General features: G+C 41.0%; 1 protein-coding gene across 6 annotated transcripts in view; it reads right to left on the bottom strand.

The window, feature by feature from the left end:
* LOC117394754 (histone-lysine N-methyltransferase SETD2-like) overlaps positions 1-18,860 on the bottom strand; it is a 131,938-nt gene that overhangs the window by 24,626 nt on the left and 88,452 nt on the right. For 5 of the 6 annotated variants that reach the window (XM_033993275.3, XM_033993274.3, XM_033993273.3 and 2 more), the window contains 7 exons: positions 18,725-18,859; positions 15,058-15,186; positions 13,591-14,574; positions 8,735-8,783; positions 8,221-8,434; positions 3,155-3,842; positions 1,707-1,832 (listed from right to left, as the gene is read on the bottom strand). In XM_033993275.3, coding sequence (XP_033849166.2) covers positions 1,707-1,832; positions 3,155-3,842; positions 8,221-8,434; positions 8,735-8,783; positions 13,591-14,574; positions 15,058-15,186; positions 18,725-18,859 — 2,325 coding nt within the window. The remainder of the gene's footprint in view (positions 1-1,706; positions 1,833-3,154; positions 3,843-8,220; positions 8,435-8,734; positions 8,784-13,590; positions 14,575-15,057; positions 15,187-18,724; position 18,860) is intronic. The other variant, XM_033993277.3, reaches the window with a different exon arrangement.

The following is an 18,860-nucleotide window of genomic DNA, read 5'->3' as shown; positions in this document are numbered from 1 at the left end:
TCCTGACATATCTCGCATCAATTCGTTCTGAATACTTTAAATCCACCCCAACTACCGAGTGGCAGCAAATTCCTACATTATTATTGGAGGATTGTACACGCTTGCAAGGATTTAAAACGAGATTACAATTTAATATGGAGCATTGTTCTTGCTCACAAGAAGTAGGGCTATATTAAGCCCCTTTCACACTAGCACTTCTACCTGGGTCCCGACCCGGGTTCTGGCTACCCGGGTCACAATTCCGCATAGTGTGAAACCACGTACCTGGGTTGTCCCAGGTCCCAACGACCCACCTCAGGATGTGGGTCGACACGCTTTGACCCAGATCGAGCGAGACAAAATGCATGACAGTTGTTCGTAAGCTGACGAAATAACAAACAGCCACACCTGCATGAAGGTTTCACTTCTGCAAGGAGCCATATTTTACTATGAGACACACCATCAGCCAGATTGCAGCAGGGATGAAGAAACATTTGCTCTAAATCAACATTTGGTCCGACAGTTCAATCCAAAGTTTGGATGGAAGCGTCCTTTAACAAGCTGCTTTCGGGGCATTGATACGCGCATTGTGTACTTGCTTCTGTCACCCAAGTCGGCCCTGCTTTATCAAAAGCAGTGTGAAATCGCCCAGGTAGAGCATGCCAGTGCGAAAGAGGCTTTGCAGTTTGATAGGGTTGATTTACACGCTTGTGGAATTTAAAACAGAATTGCAAATTGTAGCAAAATGTAAAAAAATGTAAAAAAATGCCTAAACACACTAAGGCTGAGGCAATGCATTGATCCATTAATGCACCATATCGTTTGAACAGTATCGATAGTCAAGTCTGTGCACCGTTTCTGTGTACAGGTTTTAAGCAAAGGAATTGGCAATCATGTATTGGATTTCAACGCAGAGTTTCCCCTGCTCGCCTCAGGTCTGACGCGCTGAACCTGCGTGTGATTGAGCTCACCACCTCACCCACCAACCCCCCATTTTACTGCATTTTTTTATGATATGCACAAACTGATTTAATTTAAAATCAGTATAATAGTTTTTAAACCTTTAATAGCAATGTTGCACATTGATGCACAGCTCCACATGCATTACTTCTGTATTTTTTACCCTTTCATAACATTGATTAATCGATGCATCTGCTTTTTTGAAAAACTATATATTAATGGTGAAAAATTAGGCATCGCCAAGCCTTAAAACACACAAAAACCCCAGAATATGCCTGTGACCATAAGGATTTCGTTGTGGAAGACAGCAAGGAGGACACAAGTGTGCAAGTACTGTCAAGTTACTATACATACTGTGACAGTAAAAAAACGCGCAAGAATTTTGGAAAGCAACCAAAAACAATAATTTCACACAGTATATAAAAAGTAAAAGACCCGAAAAAAACGATTTACATGAAACTCAAATAGCTAAAAATAAGCACCCCAAAAATGAAATTAATAAAAACCAAAAAACAGAAGTCCTAATCATATCATACCTATACAGTGCTCTCTGGATATTTTACCATTCGATAAATCACTGTTACACTATGTTAAATTGTAAAAGTTTTTTTTTTTTTTACAAGGGCCCTCCCTGATTTCAGTTTCTACATCTGAAAGTTAGACAGAGAAATAAAGAGGGAGCACTGCACTGTATATGTATTGCAGGAGCTAATAGTGGTGTCCTCAGCAGTGCACTTTAGGGTGGCTGTGTTGAGGACTGTGCCTACCTGCTGCACCGTCTGTGCCGTTACGATTGTGGTCACTGTTCCTGCCTGCTGCAACACCACCCCCTGCTGGTGAGCCGAATACACCTGCTGGCCCTGGATGTACGGGGTGGTGGGCTGTGCATAGCCCTAAGGAGGTACAGCAGGGGAAGAATCATCATCAAAATCAAAACATCTGAACCAGGAAAAAGCCCACTGCTGTAATTATCTGAAGCGATGCTGGTGGAATCAGGAACACTCTTTGGACATATAGATATGCACCCACCCCTCGCTATACTGCAGATACATCGCGATCCTGGAGTTGGCTCCCCATTTTTACAGTCTAACTGCGCATGCCTTAGCTGCAATATACATAGAATTACTGTTCATTTTATTTTGTACTGCACATCAAACACAAAAATACACAAAACAATTAAAAAAGTATTAATATTGTACTGTTATCATATACACACGCATTGCACAATAACACAAAGCAAATTAAATATCTACTTGCTGCAGCGGTTTTTATTTTAGCCGACGAGGTGTTAACTTGTGGCAGCAATGCATTAGCAAAAGTCACAGGACAGAGACGTCGGATCCCTAGCAACAAGCCTCCTATGTTGGCAACGGATTCTTTCAATGCAGTGGGTTTGTGCATTTGAGAAAGGAGAGGAAGGAAGACTTAAATGAAATGAATTGGCGACTTAAGATGATGAGAAGCAATTGCCCTCTGCAGTATTAAAACTGTGTGCTGCTTTTTATACGAAATGAGAAAAAGCGAGTTGTGTAGATGATTTATATTGGACCCTGATGTCCCCGATAAAATGAGGGAGTGGTTGTATAGTATTTGTTAGCCTATGTGTTTTTCTATGGGTCTCTTGATATACAGCAGATTTATATTGGACCCCTACACCAGAGATATATCGAGTGGGTGGTGTATTTTTTTTCATTTTATTTTATTAACCCCTATATCCAAGAGTGTTTAAAGTTATAAAAGTAATTTATGTATAACCAAACAAATACAGCAACATTTTGGCCAATGGCTTCATCAGTGTTACAACACAACACAAACTGGGTCCAGATAACCCTGGAGAAGAGGAGCCAGGAGAGGAAGGAGCCTCCTAAAGACACTGCATTTGAGTGTGCCAGGCTTAAATCTCGCAATAGCCTTGCACCCAGTCCTGGGTTTCAGAAATTCTCTTGTTTAGGTACATTATTGAAATGACTAGGTACCAGGAGTCTGAACAGGCACGGCACCTGGTAAATCTGCTGGTCACATTTATCATCAAAGCATGAATAAATCACATCTGTGGTCTGAAGATTTACTAATAGGAGTTGTTTGTGCAGCAATAAGGGAGGAACAATGTATTTACCATCAAACTATTGGTTTCTGATCAATTAAATAATATATAGGTAGTTCTACCCCATATAGAAAAATACGGACTAATAAATCACCATAGTGTGCCCCTCACCTGTACCGCAGGAGTGCTGGTCTGTGTGTAGGGCGCGGCGATGTTGTATACTGCCTGGCAGGGCTGACTCTGGTAGTAGATTGCAGTCTGTGGCTGTGCCAGCTGGTAGGACTGTGGCTGCACTGCTAAGGCCTGCTGAGCACTGTGGTCCCACAAGGCGTAACTCTGCCCCTGAACCTGCTGCTGCCCTGTTGGCGCAGGCCCCGAGAGGACAACCATGGCAGAGTCCTGGGGCACGCTCTGCTGCATGTACTGCGGAGTGCTGGCTACTTCGATGGGCGTGGGCACATGTTGTATGGCTGTGACAGGCTGCTGTGTAGGTGATGGGAGGCCAGGGTCTGGGAGAAGGGGCTGGGGTGGCATCTGATCGTAGGTCAGTGTGCCGCACATGGGCTCCACGGGAGGGGTGGGAAGCAGGACCTTGCCTGCGTTCGGGTTGCTGGGGTCCACGTAGGTCTGAATGGGGTAGCCTGGTGGGTAGAAGCTCTGGTGGTTGCTGCTGGCGTATGTGCCCAGGGTATCATAGGGCATGGGTGAGCCAACCCCTAGGGTTTGCTGCAGTTGCTGCTGTTTGTGAGCCTCGCGCTGAGCCACTTCCTGCTCAAACAGCTTGCGCCGCTCCTCCGTCGACAGCTTGTTGCGCTCCTTGGTCCTGCTCTTCTTACTGCTGCTGCTCTGGACATCATACCTAAGGGAAGAGGAGACGGTCAGCATGCATACAGGAGGTGTATGGCACGCTTGTGTATACCAGAGATGCCAACTTCTGAAAGGAGAAAATAGTAGCATGTGCTGAGCGAAGCAGTCTTTTTTTTTTTTTTTAATGCCAGTGGCTGCTAGTCCCTAGAAATTAAAGGCCAACAACCTCATTTTTACTCTTCAATCTATCATTTTGGTAATTGTAAAACACACGGCATTTAGAAATTTACCCCTCCCCCAAAATAAAAACAACACTGATTTCTTGATTTTTAAATTTGGAATTCTATTTATTCTGGATCTAAATATTAGTAATGAAGAGTGTTTTAGGATCTCTTAAGTGCTATAAAACCTGGACTGAAATACTCAACCTCAAAACTTTATAAAAAATAAATAACACCTCAAGAAAGATTTAACAATGTTTTTTACTTAAATTTGTACTACTCTGCAAATATCAAAACACAAAATGTTGTGTTGTATCCAATAATTAATTAAAGCGAATTAAACCTCAAAACCCATTTGCACAAACATACAGTAATGGGGAGTGTCAGATTTTGCATATTGTTGGTGTTTCTTCGTATCTATGTGAGCGATAGTCGTGACGCCCACCATGTTTCACAGAGAAGTGTGTCCGTCAGTATTCACAGTAGACGTGAGAATGAATGACCATTCTGTGGTAAATGCCTCTCGATCTTTTAGATGGAGGAGAGTGACATTTTTGTTTTATTTGATTCCCATTTTAATAACTGACAAGTAAGGCTAGGATTTTGTCAGGGAAATTTGTACTAAAAATCACAGAGCAGTCGCAGTGTTTGTTCAAAATCATATACAGTACCTAGATAAACATAAAATGAGTGTCTACAGAAATAGGGAAAAAGGAATATGAATCTAAATGTTTATTTATTTATTTATTTATTTATTTATTTATTTATTTGTTTGTCATAACATCAGGTTCAAGTTTTAATCCTGTAAAATTGGTAAGCTTCACAGCGTATACAACTATAAACATAACATTTGGTGGGGTTTCTACAGGACAGCAAATAAAAACTGTACGTTACATACCTTAAAAAAAAAAAAAACTTTTGAAGTTCAAGACGACTGTCTGTGTGCATCTGTTGCTTCTGCTGTGGTACAGTTTGCAGTTATTTTACGTTTTGGCTTGTTTGTTTACATATTATACATGTTGTACATTTGATGCCTTTCTATGTAGAAAATGCATATAATTTCACTGACAATTTCGTAGTAAGCACGGTATTCATGCTGTGCTACACAGTTGTCTTCAAACAGTAGGGCCTCGAACACTTCTCTCAGCTATGCCGAGATACTTTGCTTGATTTGGGTCAATGAAGACCCGACAGGCATTGAAAACTGACAAAAAATCGGGCAGCAGAGTCTGCATGTATGTTTCAATTTTTTCAGCGCTGGCAGTTGATTTAAAGTGTAAACGGCTACATTGCAAAGTAAACCAACCGAGGTAGTTCAGCATCATTAGCTAAACCGTGAAAAAAGCTTTTTTTTTTTTTTTTTTTTTTTTGGTTAAGGTGGAATTTCAAGTTGTGTTGGTAAAGTTCAATGTTCTCTACTAAAATCACGGAATCCGTGTCCACTGTGACTTAACACCAGCTTTACTGACAAGCAACCAAGTAAATGTGCGATTGATAATGATAGCAAGGCGACATCTGAGCAGCAGTTTCTGAAGGACCCCTAAACTGGTTACTAAGCAACCCGGCTCAGAGCTTTCAGTATGTCTGTTAAAATGCCACAATAAACTGTCAGTGAAACGCAATATTATTTAAGAACTATTAATTCATTAAAAAAATTAAAACAGGAAAACACACACATAGTATTGAAATAATATTTCATAAATGTTCAGGGAGTGTCCATCATTTATTTATTTAATGAAAATTATAGTATTATACCCCTTGGCCGTAGCAGAACCTCCAAAAAAGTACAGCTAAATCATAACAGTTGGCATCTCTGGTATACAGGCACATCTCAAAACACTGATTTCCAATATGCATGATCAATGCCAGGCGTGTATCAGTGTCCGTAATGATTACACAGCATTTGGGCAGATGGAGGGCAGACTAATGTGGGACACTTGCATTTTGCAATCAACCAACTCCTCACCTATTTCCAACTCTTTTATACAAGATTTTGGGATATATAACACATTAAAACACACATCTCTGAATGTCCCTTAATTTGGAACAGTTTAAGAACATAAGAAAATTTACAAATAAGAGATGACCATTCAGTCCATCACTGCTCATTCAGTTCCTAGCAGCTGGTTAAACTCAAAACTTAGACCCCTGTTCACACTACTGAAAACCAGGCCTAAAATGTGGCAAATTGTTTTTTTTTTTTTTTTTTTTTTATGGAACGATATCTACCGGGATATACAGTAATCCCTGATTTGTTGCAGATTTTTCTTACTAATATATATTTTTTCAATGCAGCACAGTAGCAATGTTATGGTATAAAACAATATATTATTTACTATTTTGACTTAATGTTATGGTGCATCAACGATCTTAATATTTGTGGATGAAAACAGGGTTTATGTGTGTGTAAAAGCAAGCAGCTAAAAGAAATGATCGGCATTTTAATGTAAAGACAAACTTCTGTAGCTATGTACAGTGCCTACAATAAGTATTCACCCCCTTGGACATTTTCACAGTTTGTTGTGTTACAACCTGAAATCTTGATACATTTAAATGGGATTTTTTTCCCTTTGATTTACACAACCTACTCAACACTTTCAATGTGTGAAAAAATGGGGGGTGAAAAAACAAATCAATTAAATAAAAACCTGAAAAAAGTCTTTATTAGATAAGTAGTCACCCCCTTTGCTAGGACACTCCTAAATAAGCTCAGGTGCAACCAACTGCCTTCAGAATTCACACAAGTTAAATGGAGTCCATCTGTGTGCAATAAAAGTGGTTCACATGATTTCAGATTAAATACACCTGTCTCTGTAAGGTCCCACAGTTGGGTAGTGCATTCAAAGCAAAGATACTACCATGAAGACCAAGGAGCTTTCAAAACAACTCCAGCATAAAGTTGTGGAAAGGCACAGATCAGGGGAGGTGTATAAAAAGATTTCAAAAGGCACTGAATATCCCTTGGAGCAGTTAAGTCGATCATTAAGAAGTGGAAGGTATACGGCACCACCCAGAATCTGCTTAGAGCAGGCCGTCCTCCCAAACTGAGCAGCCGTGTAAGAAGGGCCTTGGTCACAGAAGCCAGCAAGAGGCCAATGACAACTCTGAAAGACCTACAGCGTTCCATGGCTGAGATGGAAGAAACTGTCCATGTGTCAACAATAGCTCAGGTACTCCACAAATCTGGCCTGTATGGAAGAGTGGCAAGAAGTAAGCCATTTCTGGAAAAAATGGAGGCTGTGTGGTCCAGTGGTTAAAGAAAAGGGCTTGTAACCAGGAGGTCCCCGTTTCAAATCCCACCTCAGCCAGTGACTCATTGTGTGACCCTAAGCAAGTCACTTAGTCTCCTTGTGCTCCGTCTTTCGGGTGAGACGTAGTTGTAAGTGACTCTCCAGCTGATGCGTAGTTTACACACCCTAGTCTCTGTAAGTCGCCTTGATAAAGGCGTCTGCTAAATAAATAAATAAAAATAATAATAAAATCCCGCTTGGAATTTGAAAAAAGGCATGTGGAGACTCTGAAAAGATGTGGCATAAGATTATGTGGTCCAATGAAACAAAAATTGAACTATTTGACCTAAATGCAAAGCGTTATGTCTGGCGCAAATCCAACACAGCACATCACCTAGGTAACACCATCCCTACTGTGAAGCATGGTGGTGGCAGCATCATGCTATGGGGATGCTTTTCATCGGCAGGGACTGCGAAGCTTGTCAGGGTAGAGGGCAAAATGGATGGATATAAATACAGGCAGATCCTTTAGGAAAGTGTTTTTTGAAGCGTTCACGTATGAGAAAAGGCGGCCCTGAACCGCCTTAAATGACAAGTGTGAATGGGGTCTTATTCAACTCAGGTTTTAAAAGATCCCAGTGATTCAGCATTGACAACAGGCTAGGAAACCCATTCCATACTCTCACCACTCTCTTTTTAAAGAAGTGCCTCCTATAAGAGGCAAGGTTTCTGATTTTGTCTCAAATCACTTGAGCATTTTATTGCAGACTTGATACCAATAAATTCAAACTTAATTCCTCAAAGTTAATTTGCTAAGAGTATAAGTCTCTTTCTAAAATGTTGTTTTTGTGTTTTTGAGTGCAGCTCACCTCCAATCTTGCTACATTAGAAGCGGCACAGTATTTTGTTTCTGATCCTACAGATGTGAATCTACTACCATGAGAGTTAACATTTTTCAAAGTTACTGCAGCCCCCTCACCGGTCGTCTCCTCTTCTGTTGCTTCTCTCGTAGATGGAATGTGGGGGGGAAAGGGAAGAACGACGCCTCTTTCGATCCTTGCTGTGCGGTGTCCTCTCGGATTCTCTGTCCCTGTCCCTCTCTCTGTCTCTGTCTCGGTCCCTCTCCCGACTCCCCGAGGGGGTGCGTGGAGTCAGAGGGTGGTCCCGCAGACTCTGACTGTCCCGACCTCGCTCTGCGAGAACAACAAACAAAACATGTTAAATGAGCCAAACTGGTAACAGTATAAAAAAATAAAAAAAATAAAAATCTGATTGAATGGTGAGTAAACATGAAGAAATATGGAAATGTGAAAAATAAGAGATTAAAAACAAGGTAGCGGTGAAAAGGGTTAATTTCTACTGGAACTTTAATGTAACTTCACTGAGAAAAAAAGGCAAATAAGAAAAAAAAATTTAAATATGAGAATACGGAAATAAACTAAATCTCTTAAATGATATTACATTTTTAAAATAATAATTGAGAGAGGTCTTACCCTGTGGCTCCTTCTCGACTTGGCTCTTCTTTGGAATCCTGTATACCTCCTAAACACAAAGCAAAAGGAACACATCACTGGCTGTAAATCCAGGGACCACAACAAATCTCTCCAGAACGAGTTACCCTAGTGTTGCACCAATGATCAGAAAAACTGATGCATTTTTTTTGGGTCATATTTAACCTATAACATTCACCCACAAAAACAATATATAAAGTAATTTGATAATCAGTTGTTTGAGGAAGGTATGATTAAAGCCCACCAATTCTCCTACAACTCTTTTACTGTTAAACAGAAACGTAACCCTTTGCGGTCCATTGTCGGACCTGGTCCAACATTTCAATTATTCCTATCCAATCCATTGTCGGACCCTGTCCGACATCATCAAAAAAATGCAAAAAACAGGTTTCTAGTCGTTTTTTCTCTGGAAAAAGCCGAGAAAACCATTGCTTGAACAAAAGTTATTGTATTTCTTGCTCTTATTGTATTACTTGTATTGTAACACTTGAAATGTATTTGCTTACGATTGTAAGTCGCCCTGGATAAGGGCGTCTGCTAAGAAATAAATAATAATAATAATACCTGCCCCTGGCATCCCATATGGACGGTCATAAGGAAACAAGCTGGCTGATACTGCATCAGCGCACAGAGACTATCACAGACATTTGCAGAGCTTTTTTGAGATGTTATAGTAATAAAATAATTACTTGGATCGCATTATTGAGGAGTTTGGTGATAAAACGAGTGATCAGGAGATGATTGATCGGTATGTACGACTATTATTATTATTATTATTTATTTCTTAGCATATGGGAAAGCGATAGCGAACGAAAGGGTGGGGCGGGGCTGGAGATGCCTAGTGAGTGCTTTGTTGATATGCAGGGCCTTTTAAACCCATTTGACTGTGAAAAAAAATACTTTTAAACAGCGCGTCTAAAATTAACTGCGCGTGTGAAAATAAATTTGACCTGACGCGCCTGACACGCACTTAATAAATGGACTGCAAAGGGTTAAGACACACAGGGAACAAAAAAAAAAAAAAAAAACATCTAACAAACCTCATAAAAGCAAGAGGACACACATACACCAATGCTATATAACGTGAAGTAGAAATGTAACCATTACCTAATGGGTGTTTACCTCCTAAAGACCCTGAAACCTGAATATTGTATATCAAAGCTGCACACAGCGTCTGTGATGCAGTCATGTCCTGTCCCCGAGGGCATAAGAGGACTGCACGTACAGATCTCGGCATCATTTTGTCCTTCAAGCCTGCTGCAATCATGGATGCAGCGACTTTGAAGGTTAATGGTTACATTTCTATTATTTCAGGGAACCAAGGTTATGATAATAACCTAATGTTCCCTTTCAAGTACGAAATGTATACCCATTGTTGGCACAACTGCCTGGAATTAATAACTATTTTTGATATAAGTACATATCTGAACTAATCTTTTGGATTCATTCTTGATCACACTGTATGGAGGGCAGCATGTGAACTATTGACTGGAGCAACTTCCGAGCACCCAGCACAAAGGAGGGGGTAGTGAGCCTCGGGCCGGTGGACTTTAACTGAACCCGACACAAAGGGGCTCTACAGGATCGTAAATAGATCGGAGCCTCCAAGTAGAATTTATGGAGGAAGCGAAAGCAGGAGATAGCAGAAGGAAGTCATAATTAGATAATGTGTTCATCCCATGCAGGGTGAGACAACACATTGTCCAACACAATGGAAGACAGTTGTAGGTGTAATGTATTGGTCTTTATGTGAAAGTCCTATAAGAACTGGCAACTTGCATTGGTTTCTGAGACTAACATGGCTCCATAAGAGAAGATAGCATTAAGCTTTATACCTCTTGACTGTAAGAAGATTCTGTACCCTACAACAAACGAACGTCAAAGAAAGCTCCGTGTTTAGGACTCCTGCTAATAGGAAGAGACGTCTGCGAGTCAGTTTATCTACGCGTCAAAAAGAACCATTCCCGGCTCGGATACAAGCTTCTGTTCCCAGTCGTAACCACAGCATAACGAGACTGTCTGCCTGTGAGGCGAAGCACTCAAGGAAAGAAGAAAACACACAGGCTATGTGTGAAAACCCCCACTTGGGTTCTGCAGATAAAAGATTTGTGTAAGCAAAGCGCAAATTTAACTGAAACGGAAGATTTGTTCTGCAGACTTTTGGGGTCTTCCTCAAGGAGCGGTCGAATATAATTTCCTTACCTTTCCCTTGTGGAACTAGAGTAATTAATTGTAATTACAACACACAGAAATTGATAAAATAGTTATCTTAAATTGTGCTTTTAACATGCATATGAAAAACCTTGTTTGAACCTTGTTAAAAAGTAACAAAGCTGCTTAACTCATATTGTCATATGAAGTGCTTATTTGAAAGTATACTTGTGTAATTGTTACTCAAGATAAACCCAAGCATTTATCATTTAATGCCTTAACTGTGATATGTTATTAGAAGGATTGTAATTGAACAAAGTTTTGTTTTGCATTTAAATGATAAATGCTTGGGTTTATCTTGAGTTACATTGCCTGCGAGCGGTAGACACAGGACCACTGTCTGTGTAGTTGAGCTGAGGGAACTGTCAGCAGAGTGACGTCATCACCTGCTGGAAAATCCATGCAGCCTGGACTGAGATTGAGACAGAGGAGTTAATGTACTGTGTTAGAATGAAATGTTGAACCTATACTGGATATTAGGAAAGCAATAGGGTTCCACTTGTACTGTAGTTTAAATGCATTACTGAGAAACGACATATGTAGAAGCATATACATTCAAGGAATAAGTGTTTACTTGTGCTGCATTGGTGTGTATGTGAACTGATACCTCATGATGATTTTCTAAGATTTTCCTTTCTGTACCATTAGTATTATCATCTAATAAACTGCTACGATATTTTAACCTACCTTGTTGTGGTTGAGGGTGTTTTGTGTGTTCATTGTAATTCCTCGATCTGATACACGTCATTAAATGAAATGATTATGATGAGGTATTAACGTGAATGAATATTCAGATTATTTAACAGATAACTAATAGATTGTCTTTATTTAGTCGGTGATCTAATATGGCAATGGTCATATAGTATTCATTCAAGTTGATCAACACACATTTATTTGAACTATTGTAATTATTCAAATAAAAAATTAATTGTTTAAATTAATTATTAAACAAACTAACGTAATTAGCCCCACACCATGGACAATATTGCAGAATGACTGCAATGCTACAAGGCTAAGCAGAGAGGCTGCCTTGTGCATTACCATTAGGAACCACAGTACCTAGGGCTAGGGCTAGAAAACTGAGGGAGAAACCTCTATAGTTATGTTGTAAGGGTCAACCTGGAAGCCGCCCTCAATACTCGTAGTTCCAAAACCAGGATTTTGTGGATCCACGACATTAAGTCTATAGAACCTATTAAAGGTATGGGGAGTAGCCCACACCACTGCATTGCAAATGTCTTCGACAGATGCACCCTGGAATAAAGCCCATGAAGCTGCCATGTCCCTGGTGGAGTGGGCAGTGAGCTTTTCTGTCTGTTATCCATTTGGACAACCGCTGCTTAGACAGGGCTTGACCATGGGACTTTGCCCCATAGCAGAAAAAAAAACACACTGCCTCAAACCTTTTGTCCAATCAACAGAATACGCTAGTGCCCGCACAGGACAGAGCGTATGGAGCACTGCAAATGGTAGGAAAGCATATAACAATTGCCTTAGCCACAGGTGTGCCAAGGCATCTAATCGCCAATGGGTCCCCACCTCCTGTTACACAGAACCAGAGTGGACAGCGGGTGGCAAAGAGGCAAAGAAATGTATCTCCACCCTCCCAAATGAGGCTCACCAATTCGGGGTGTAGCCTCCACTCTGAGGTCCGTCACCCAGTTTGTCACCCCGGGCAGATGTACTGCCCGTAGTGTGAGGAGGTTCTCGTGCGCCCAGAACAAAAGCGTGTGGGCTACACGATTGAGACTGGGACTGGGAGACCTGAGGCTGACCTGAGGCCGACCTGGTAGTTTATGTAAGCCACCACTGTAGTGTTGTCTGTACGGACAAGCACGTGTATTCCTTTGTACCTCCTGCAAAAAAATCTGCAAGGCCAGATAAACTGACAGCAGTGCCAAAAGATTTATATGGAGACCCTGCCAAGGGGGGGTTCCACACCCCCTGTGCCCCCCTCACATTACATACAGCGCCACGATAGATTGATAGATCATTTTGCAGCATCTTCATGAGGAGGCTCTGTGGTCCAGTGGTTAAAGAAAAGGGCTTGTAACCAGGAGGTCCCCGGTTCAAATCACACCTCCACCACTGACTCATTGTTTGACCCTGAGCAAGTCACTTAACCTCCTTGTGCTCCGTCTTTCGGGTGAGACGTAATTGTAAGTGACTCTGCAGCTGATGCATAGTTCACACACACTAGTCTCTGTAAGTCGCCTTGGATAGAGGCGTCTGCTAAATAAACAAACAATAATAATAATAATAATAATAATAATAATAATAATAATAATAATAATAATAATAATAATGCCCTTGGGGGCGAGACATGACTGCGTCACAGGCCTGCGTGTAGCTTTGATATACAATATTTCAGGTTTCTTTAGGAGGTAAACACTCATTAGGTAATGGTTACATTTTGTACTTGAAAGAGAAACACTACAACAGGTTTAGAGTATCACTTAAAACTCTGTATAGCAGCTTTTAGTGCCAGCTGAATTACACATGCTTGAGTTTAATTACACAAAGCATACATCTTATGTACAGGTTATAATTAAGGCTCACAGGAAAACCCAGAATGGTTCAAACTGCTATGCAATGGGGGTTTAAAAATGATTCCCTAACATTATTACCTTCAGATCCTTCCAATTGTCCAGCAGTCTGGAGGCCATCTCGCTAATGTCTGTGATCTTGTGGGGGGGCTCCTGGCTGCGCTCACTCTCTGCGTCAGACACCCCCTCCTCCTCGTCCTGAGACGGCGTCTCCACAGCCATCGACTCCTCCAGCTTCAGCCCGGCCTCAGGATCTTCAGCCTGGGGCTGCTCCTTCAGCTCTGCCTGATGGCAAAGACTCCCGGGCTGGGTAGCTTCAGACTCGGTGTAGGGATCCCCTCCTCCAGGTTCGTCTGGATGGACGCTAGCCTGCACTTCTTCCTTCTCCTCCTCCTCCCTTTCCTGTGGGACCCCACTCTCAGCCCTGGATTTCTCATTGTCCCTGGCCTCTCCACATGGAGCCAGGGCTTCTCCATTCTCAGTCCTAAAGTCCCCAATGTCTTCACTCTCTGTACTATTTTCCACACTCACGGCCTGCGAGTCTCCCTCAGCCCGGGGCTCGATCTGTGGCTCAACCTGGGACTCATCTGCATTGTCTGGGGGCTGTATGCTGTTGTCTTGGGACTCTCTGCTCTCAGAGGACTGGCTTTCACAGGGCTGGCTCTCAGCTAGGTCTGCCTGTGAGGAGTCTGCTTCCTCCTCCTCCTCTTCCTCCTCATCCTCTTCCTTGCCCTCCTTGGCCTCCAGCTCCCCGTCTGAGGCCTTGCTGGCATCAGAAAGCGTGCTGTCCATGCTGTTCTCACTGATGATCTTAAGGCGCCGGTAGACAGCCCTCTTGGGCGTCTCTGTGTCCAGCTCCTGGGTGGGCTTGCTGCAACCCGCGCCATCAGGGGTGTTGAGGGGAGTCTGGGCGCGCGACGTGTTCTCGCTGGAGTAGCCGTCCAGCTCGATCACGTGGGGCAGCAGAGTCTTGGTCTGGGCCCAGCGCTGGATGAAGTGCAGGACTTTACTCTCCTCCAGCATGTTCTTAGTGGATATTGGAAGCACCTCAAGGCTCTTTATTATCTACAAAAAAGATTAGGATGCTTTATTTAAAATATATTAAAAAAACACAATGAACTAAAACACCGTCGGGACAGAATACATGACTCGAGGGGAATGAACAACAACAAGAACTTACGAACGAACAAAAGAAAAAGACAAGGCACGCAAAATGTAGGGCAGTGGTCCTTACGTGTGGTACTAGCATTCCAGCCAATGATCTTGTGCCAACCATGTTATTAATTATTCAATTAAACCTTACAATGGTTTGAATCTATTTAATTCAGCACCAGATTGGAATGGTAAAAGACACACAAAACAGTATCACCGATATACGGTTTTCTTACAAGACATGTTGTAGAAAAACTATTGAAACCACCAGACGGCAGTGTATATTGGAACATTAGTATATTTGCATGTTTTCTTTCTGCATGTGTTAATGTGTATGTGTTTTCAGTATTTCTGTACAGATTCTTGGCACTCATTCACCACCTCCCTCTCCCTCACCTCCATTTGCAGTTTCATGTTGTTGCTGGAGTTGCCCTTCCCCTCTCCCAGCTCTACCATGAAGATCCACAGCAGGGAAAGCCCGTGGTGATCCAGGAACAGCTTCAGACAGGTTGGGTTCTGGGTGTTCTGTAGAAAGATGATATTTACACCAGTCATACAGGTGAATATGAATATATATCTTGGGCAGGTGTTGTGACTCTTGGTCTACCAGTTTGTGGCCTGTCATTGAGTGTGTCTGGTTATACCGTCTCGCCTGGTTTGAAATTGCTGGCTGTGAGCACCCAAGACGGCGAGCAACAGTATGCTGCCCTAGTCCAGCCTCCAACATGCCGATTGCATGAAGGCGCTGCTCTCTTGACAGACGTGGCATATTGTTTTTTTTCTATGATTTCCTTTATTGCTTTTATTCAAGCTTGCAATTCAACAGCTGAAATCACACCATATCCAATGTCCAATCAACTGTCTCACTAATTAGTGATTAAGTGCATATGCTTCAGTCATAGTCACTCAAGCGTGTCATGGTCAAGGATGAATGATTGAGTGATTAAAAAGAAACCAAAAATCATTTATATACCTTATTTTTTTCCTGAAAAGAAATGTGTTATAATAGTGATAAGTTTCTTTTATGCTCGGTATATATATTAAACAAAAAACTAAGTTTTAAGTGACAGTAAGAGCTGACAAACCCGAAAAAGATGGGAAATTGTCAGGTAAGACCGCCACTGCGCTCTTACTTCACCCATGTTCTCACAAGGCTTTCCAGCACACACTGCTTAACTGGTACAGTAGATGGGTTCACTTCAGACAACATACGTAGTCACCATCACTGGGCACCAACACCACTCCTCAGTGGGTTGCTGAGGATTCAAATGTTCTCTGAAACAGCCTAATATGCCTTAGAACAGTGGTTCTCAATCCTGGTCCTGGTGACCCCATGTGTGCTGTTACTTTTTTTCCCCCCCAACTCAATTTGTTTATTTAACACTCAATTAAACTAACAATTGGCCTAATCAAAGCTGTTGAATGACTTGAAAGAGAAGGAGATTTAAAATTATGTATGAAATTGAACAGAACTTGAAATCTCCAACTTCTTATAAGCTGAAGAATAGTTTAAAAATGTGATTAACCAAATTGTTAGTTCAAATGAGTTTTCATTTAATTAACTGAGAGCTCGGCTGAAACAAAAACCAGCAAACACAAGGGGTCCCCATGACCAGGGTTGTGAACCACTGCTCAGGAAGTTAAGAAAGATCACTGTTCTTTGGGACAAACCATTCATATGTGAATTGTAAAAGATAATAACAACAATTCGAATATAAACACATCTGAAGTGAGACAATGTATTTCTTCTGTAGTTTCTTTTTCCAAGTATACAAAAATGTCTAACAGTAACCTTTGTTTTCAACCCTTTCAGCTATTTGTATTTATTTTGTTGAGAAAAGCCATGCTCGTGTTTATTATGCTGGAAAATAAATTTGATGTTTGTGTGGCATAGTAATGAGATCATTGAAAGGACATAAAAGTGTCAATCATCGGGTTGTTTTCCTGATTTGTAACTGAAGAGATTAATGTTTATAGCATTGTTTTTTGTTGGTTTAGTTGGTTTAATGGACACACCTTGAAGGTGTATGTAGATTGCCACAGAATGGTCATCTTTGTATTGGAAATTACACATAGTTGTGTAATGTTGTTCATAATGAATAGTACACAATTTCACTGGAATACTTCCAAAAATTAAGACATTAAAACAAATGTCACAGTCAGCAGTCATTACTACAGTTTTGGTTTTAATCACAAATGACAGTGACTCTTCAAAACTTCTAAAGGATATCTACTGTATTGGGCTGTTTCTGAGAACTTTTGAATCCTCAGCAACCCACTGACCTGCTCAGTGGTGGTGATTACCTATGTTGTCTGAAGTGAACCCACCTACTGTACCAGTTAAGCAGTGTGTGCTGGAAAGTCTTGTGAGAACATGGGTGAAGTAAGAGCGCAGTGGCGGTCTTACCTGACAATGTCCTGTCTTTTTCGGTTTTGTTAGCTCTTACTGTCACTTAAAACGTAGTTTTTAGTTTTTAATTTCCATTATTTTTTTTACTGGAATGCGGAGTTAAAATATCTGTATACATATACAATTAGGTTTGCAAACCATCTTAGTATTTGCAACATCCTTTATTATTAAAGCAAACATTTCCAAGTATGATCACATTTTAAATATATTATACACTTACACATAGACTTCTGATTAATAGACAGTGTATTTGAATTTTCAGTTTACTTGTGTGTAGTCTGTGCAATGATGTGGAATAATAATACAACAAAAAGTTGAAGGGAAGAATACTTTACAAATGCATCACATAACTGCTGTAAAAACTGATTTGCAATATTAGTATAAAAATATATAATTCATTGGACTATTCCATTGGTCATGTTAAGCTTTGTATGTAAGATGAACCAAACCCACCCCAGAACCTTTATCTGCTGGTCTTATAATGATGCTGTCATCCTTTAGTAATTCCTTTAGCGCTTCTTCATTTGTGGTTAAATTTAGTTTACCTTTACTTCTAAGGTCTGTTATTATTTCATTTCTAACTACTTCAATATACATGTCTAACCATTTGTTTCTTCCCCCTGGAGGAGTCCAATGGTGCTTCTTTTAATCGATTCCGTGTGTGTGTCATTATAAAAGTATTCCGCTTACCTCATTCATCTTTCCCATTTTTTTTATTCTGTTATTAACTTATCCTTATTTATGTATCTTCTTGCCGGAACAAACTTAAGCCCTTTGCATAGTAATGCTTTCTGTGAAGATGTTAATGTTTTAAATCAGATAAATTAAATACTGTGTCCACTTCATCATTGCCCTTTGTGATCTTCTTACTTTTGTACACCCGATTGTTAGGGTGGGTGTATCTTTTGGCGGGGGGGGGGGGGGGGGGGGGGGGCTTGGAATGGCTGTGTGCTTTGCATAAGGGGGAGGATGTGTGGCAGAGAGAGGGAGGAGAAAAAATTGTAGTCCGAGCGGGACTGCTGAAGAGATTTAAAGCAACAAGGTACTGTGATACGTGTTTTGGTTTTGTTTTACTGGTTTTGATTATTTGTTGTAAATAATAAAAAGTGCACACAAGTGCAACAAAAATTCAGTTCAGTGTCTGTCTTGCCGGTGTGTAGGGTGAAAAGTAAGCCTCAGCCGTTAGGCTTCGTTTACTATTTTTTATATTATATATGCACAAAAATACACCATGTATGTATAATGGGGTACTGTAGTTAATCCCTTTTGGTGGTGTGGGCTACCTCAGGAGTGGAATAACCACTACGCTCTACAAACATTGAGAGTATTCTGTTTATATAACAAAGTATGGAAAATATGTTTCAACCTATAATTGACATCTTAATTCAGAGAATTAATTTCCTTAGATCAAGCTTATATGTTTAATGCGATGTAAACGATGCAATTCACCAGGTCACTGGATCTGAATGACTGCAAGATAGAATGACATCCACTTCAAAATAAATAAATAAATAATTCACACAGCAGTAGCATCGAATATGAAAAGTTATTTGATGCCAGATTTCTTAACATTTGTATAAAAAGCTACACACCTTTCCCCATCACTCACACGTTTCTTGCAGTGCATTCAATGCACAGTTCTGGCTGACTCACCTGTATGAGTTTAAGGCAGATGAGTTTCTGCTCCATCGTCTCCACTCTCACCATGAGCCGGCACAGAGACAGCACCTGCTTCTCGTCTGACAGCCCGTCTCCATTCTCCAGTAAGGCTTCTAGCTCTTCGTCCACC

This window comes from Acipenser ruthenus, chromosome 3 (genome assembly GCF_902713425.1).
Source record: "Acipenser ruthenus chromosome 3, fAciRut3.2 maternal haplotype, whole genome shotgun sequence".
NCBI classification, from domain to species: Eukaryota; Metazoa; Chordata; class Actinopteri; order Acipenseriformes; family Acipenseridae; genus Acipenser; species Acipenser ruthenus.
Note: the sequence above shows the minus strand (reverse complement) of the source record. Positions and strands in the feature narration are given on the sequence as shown.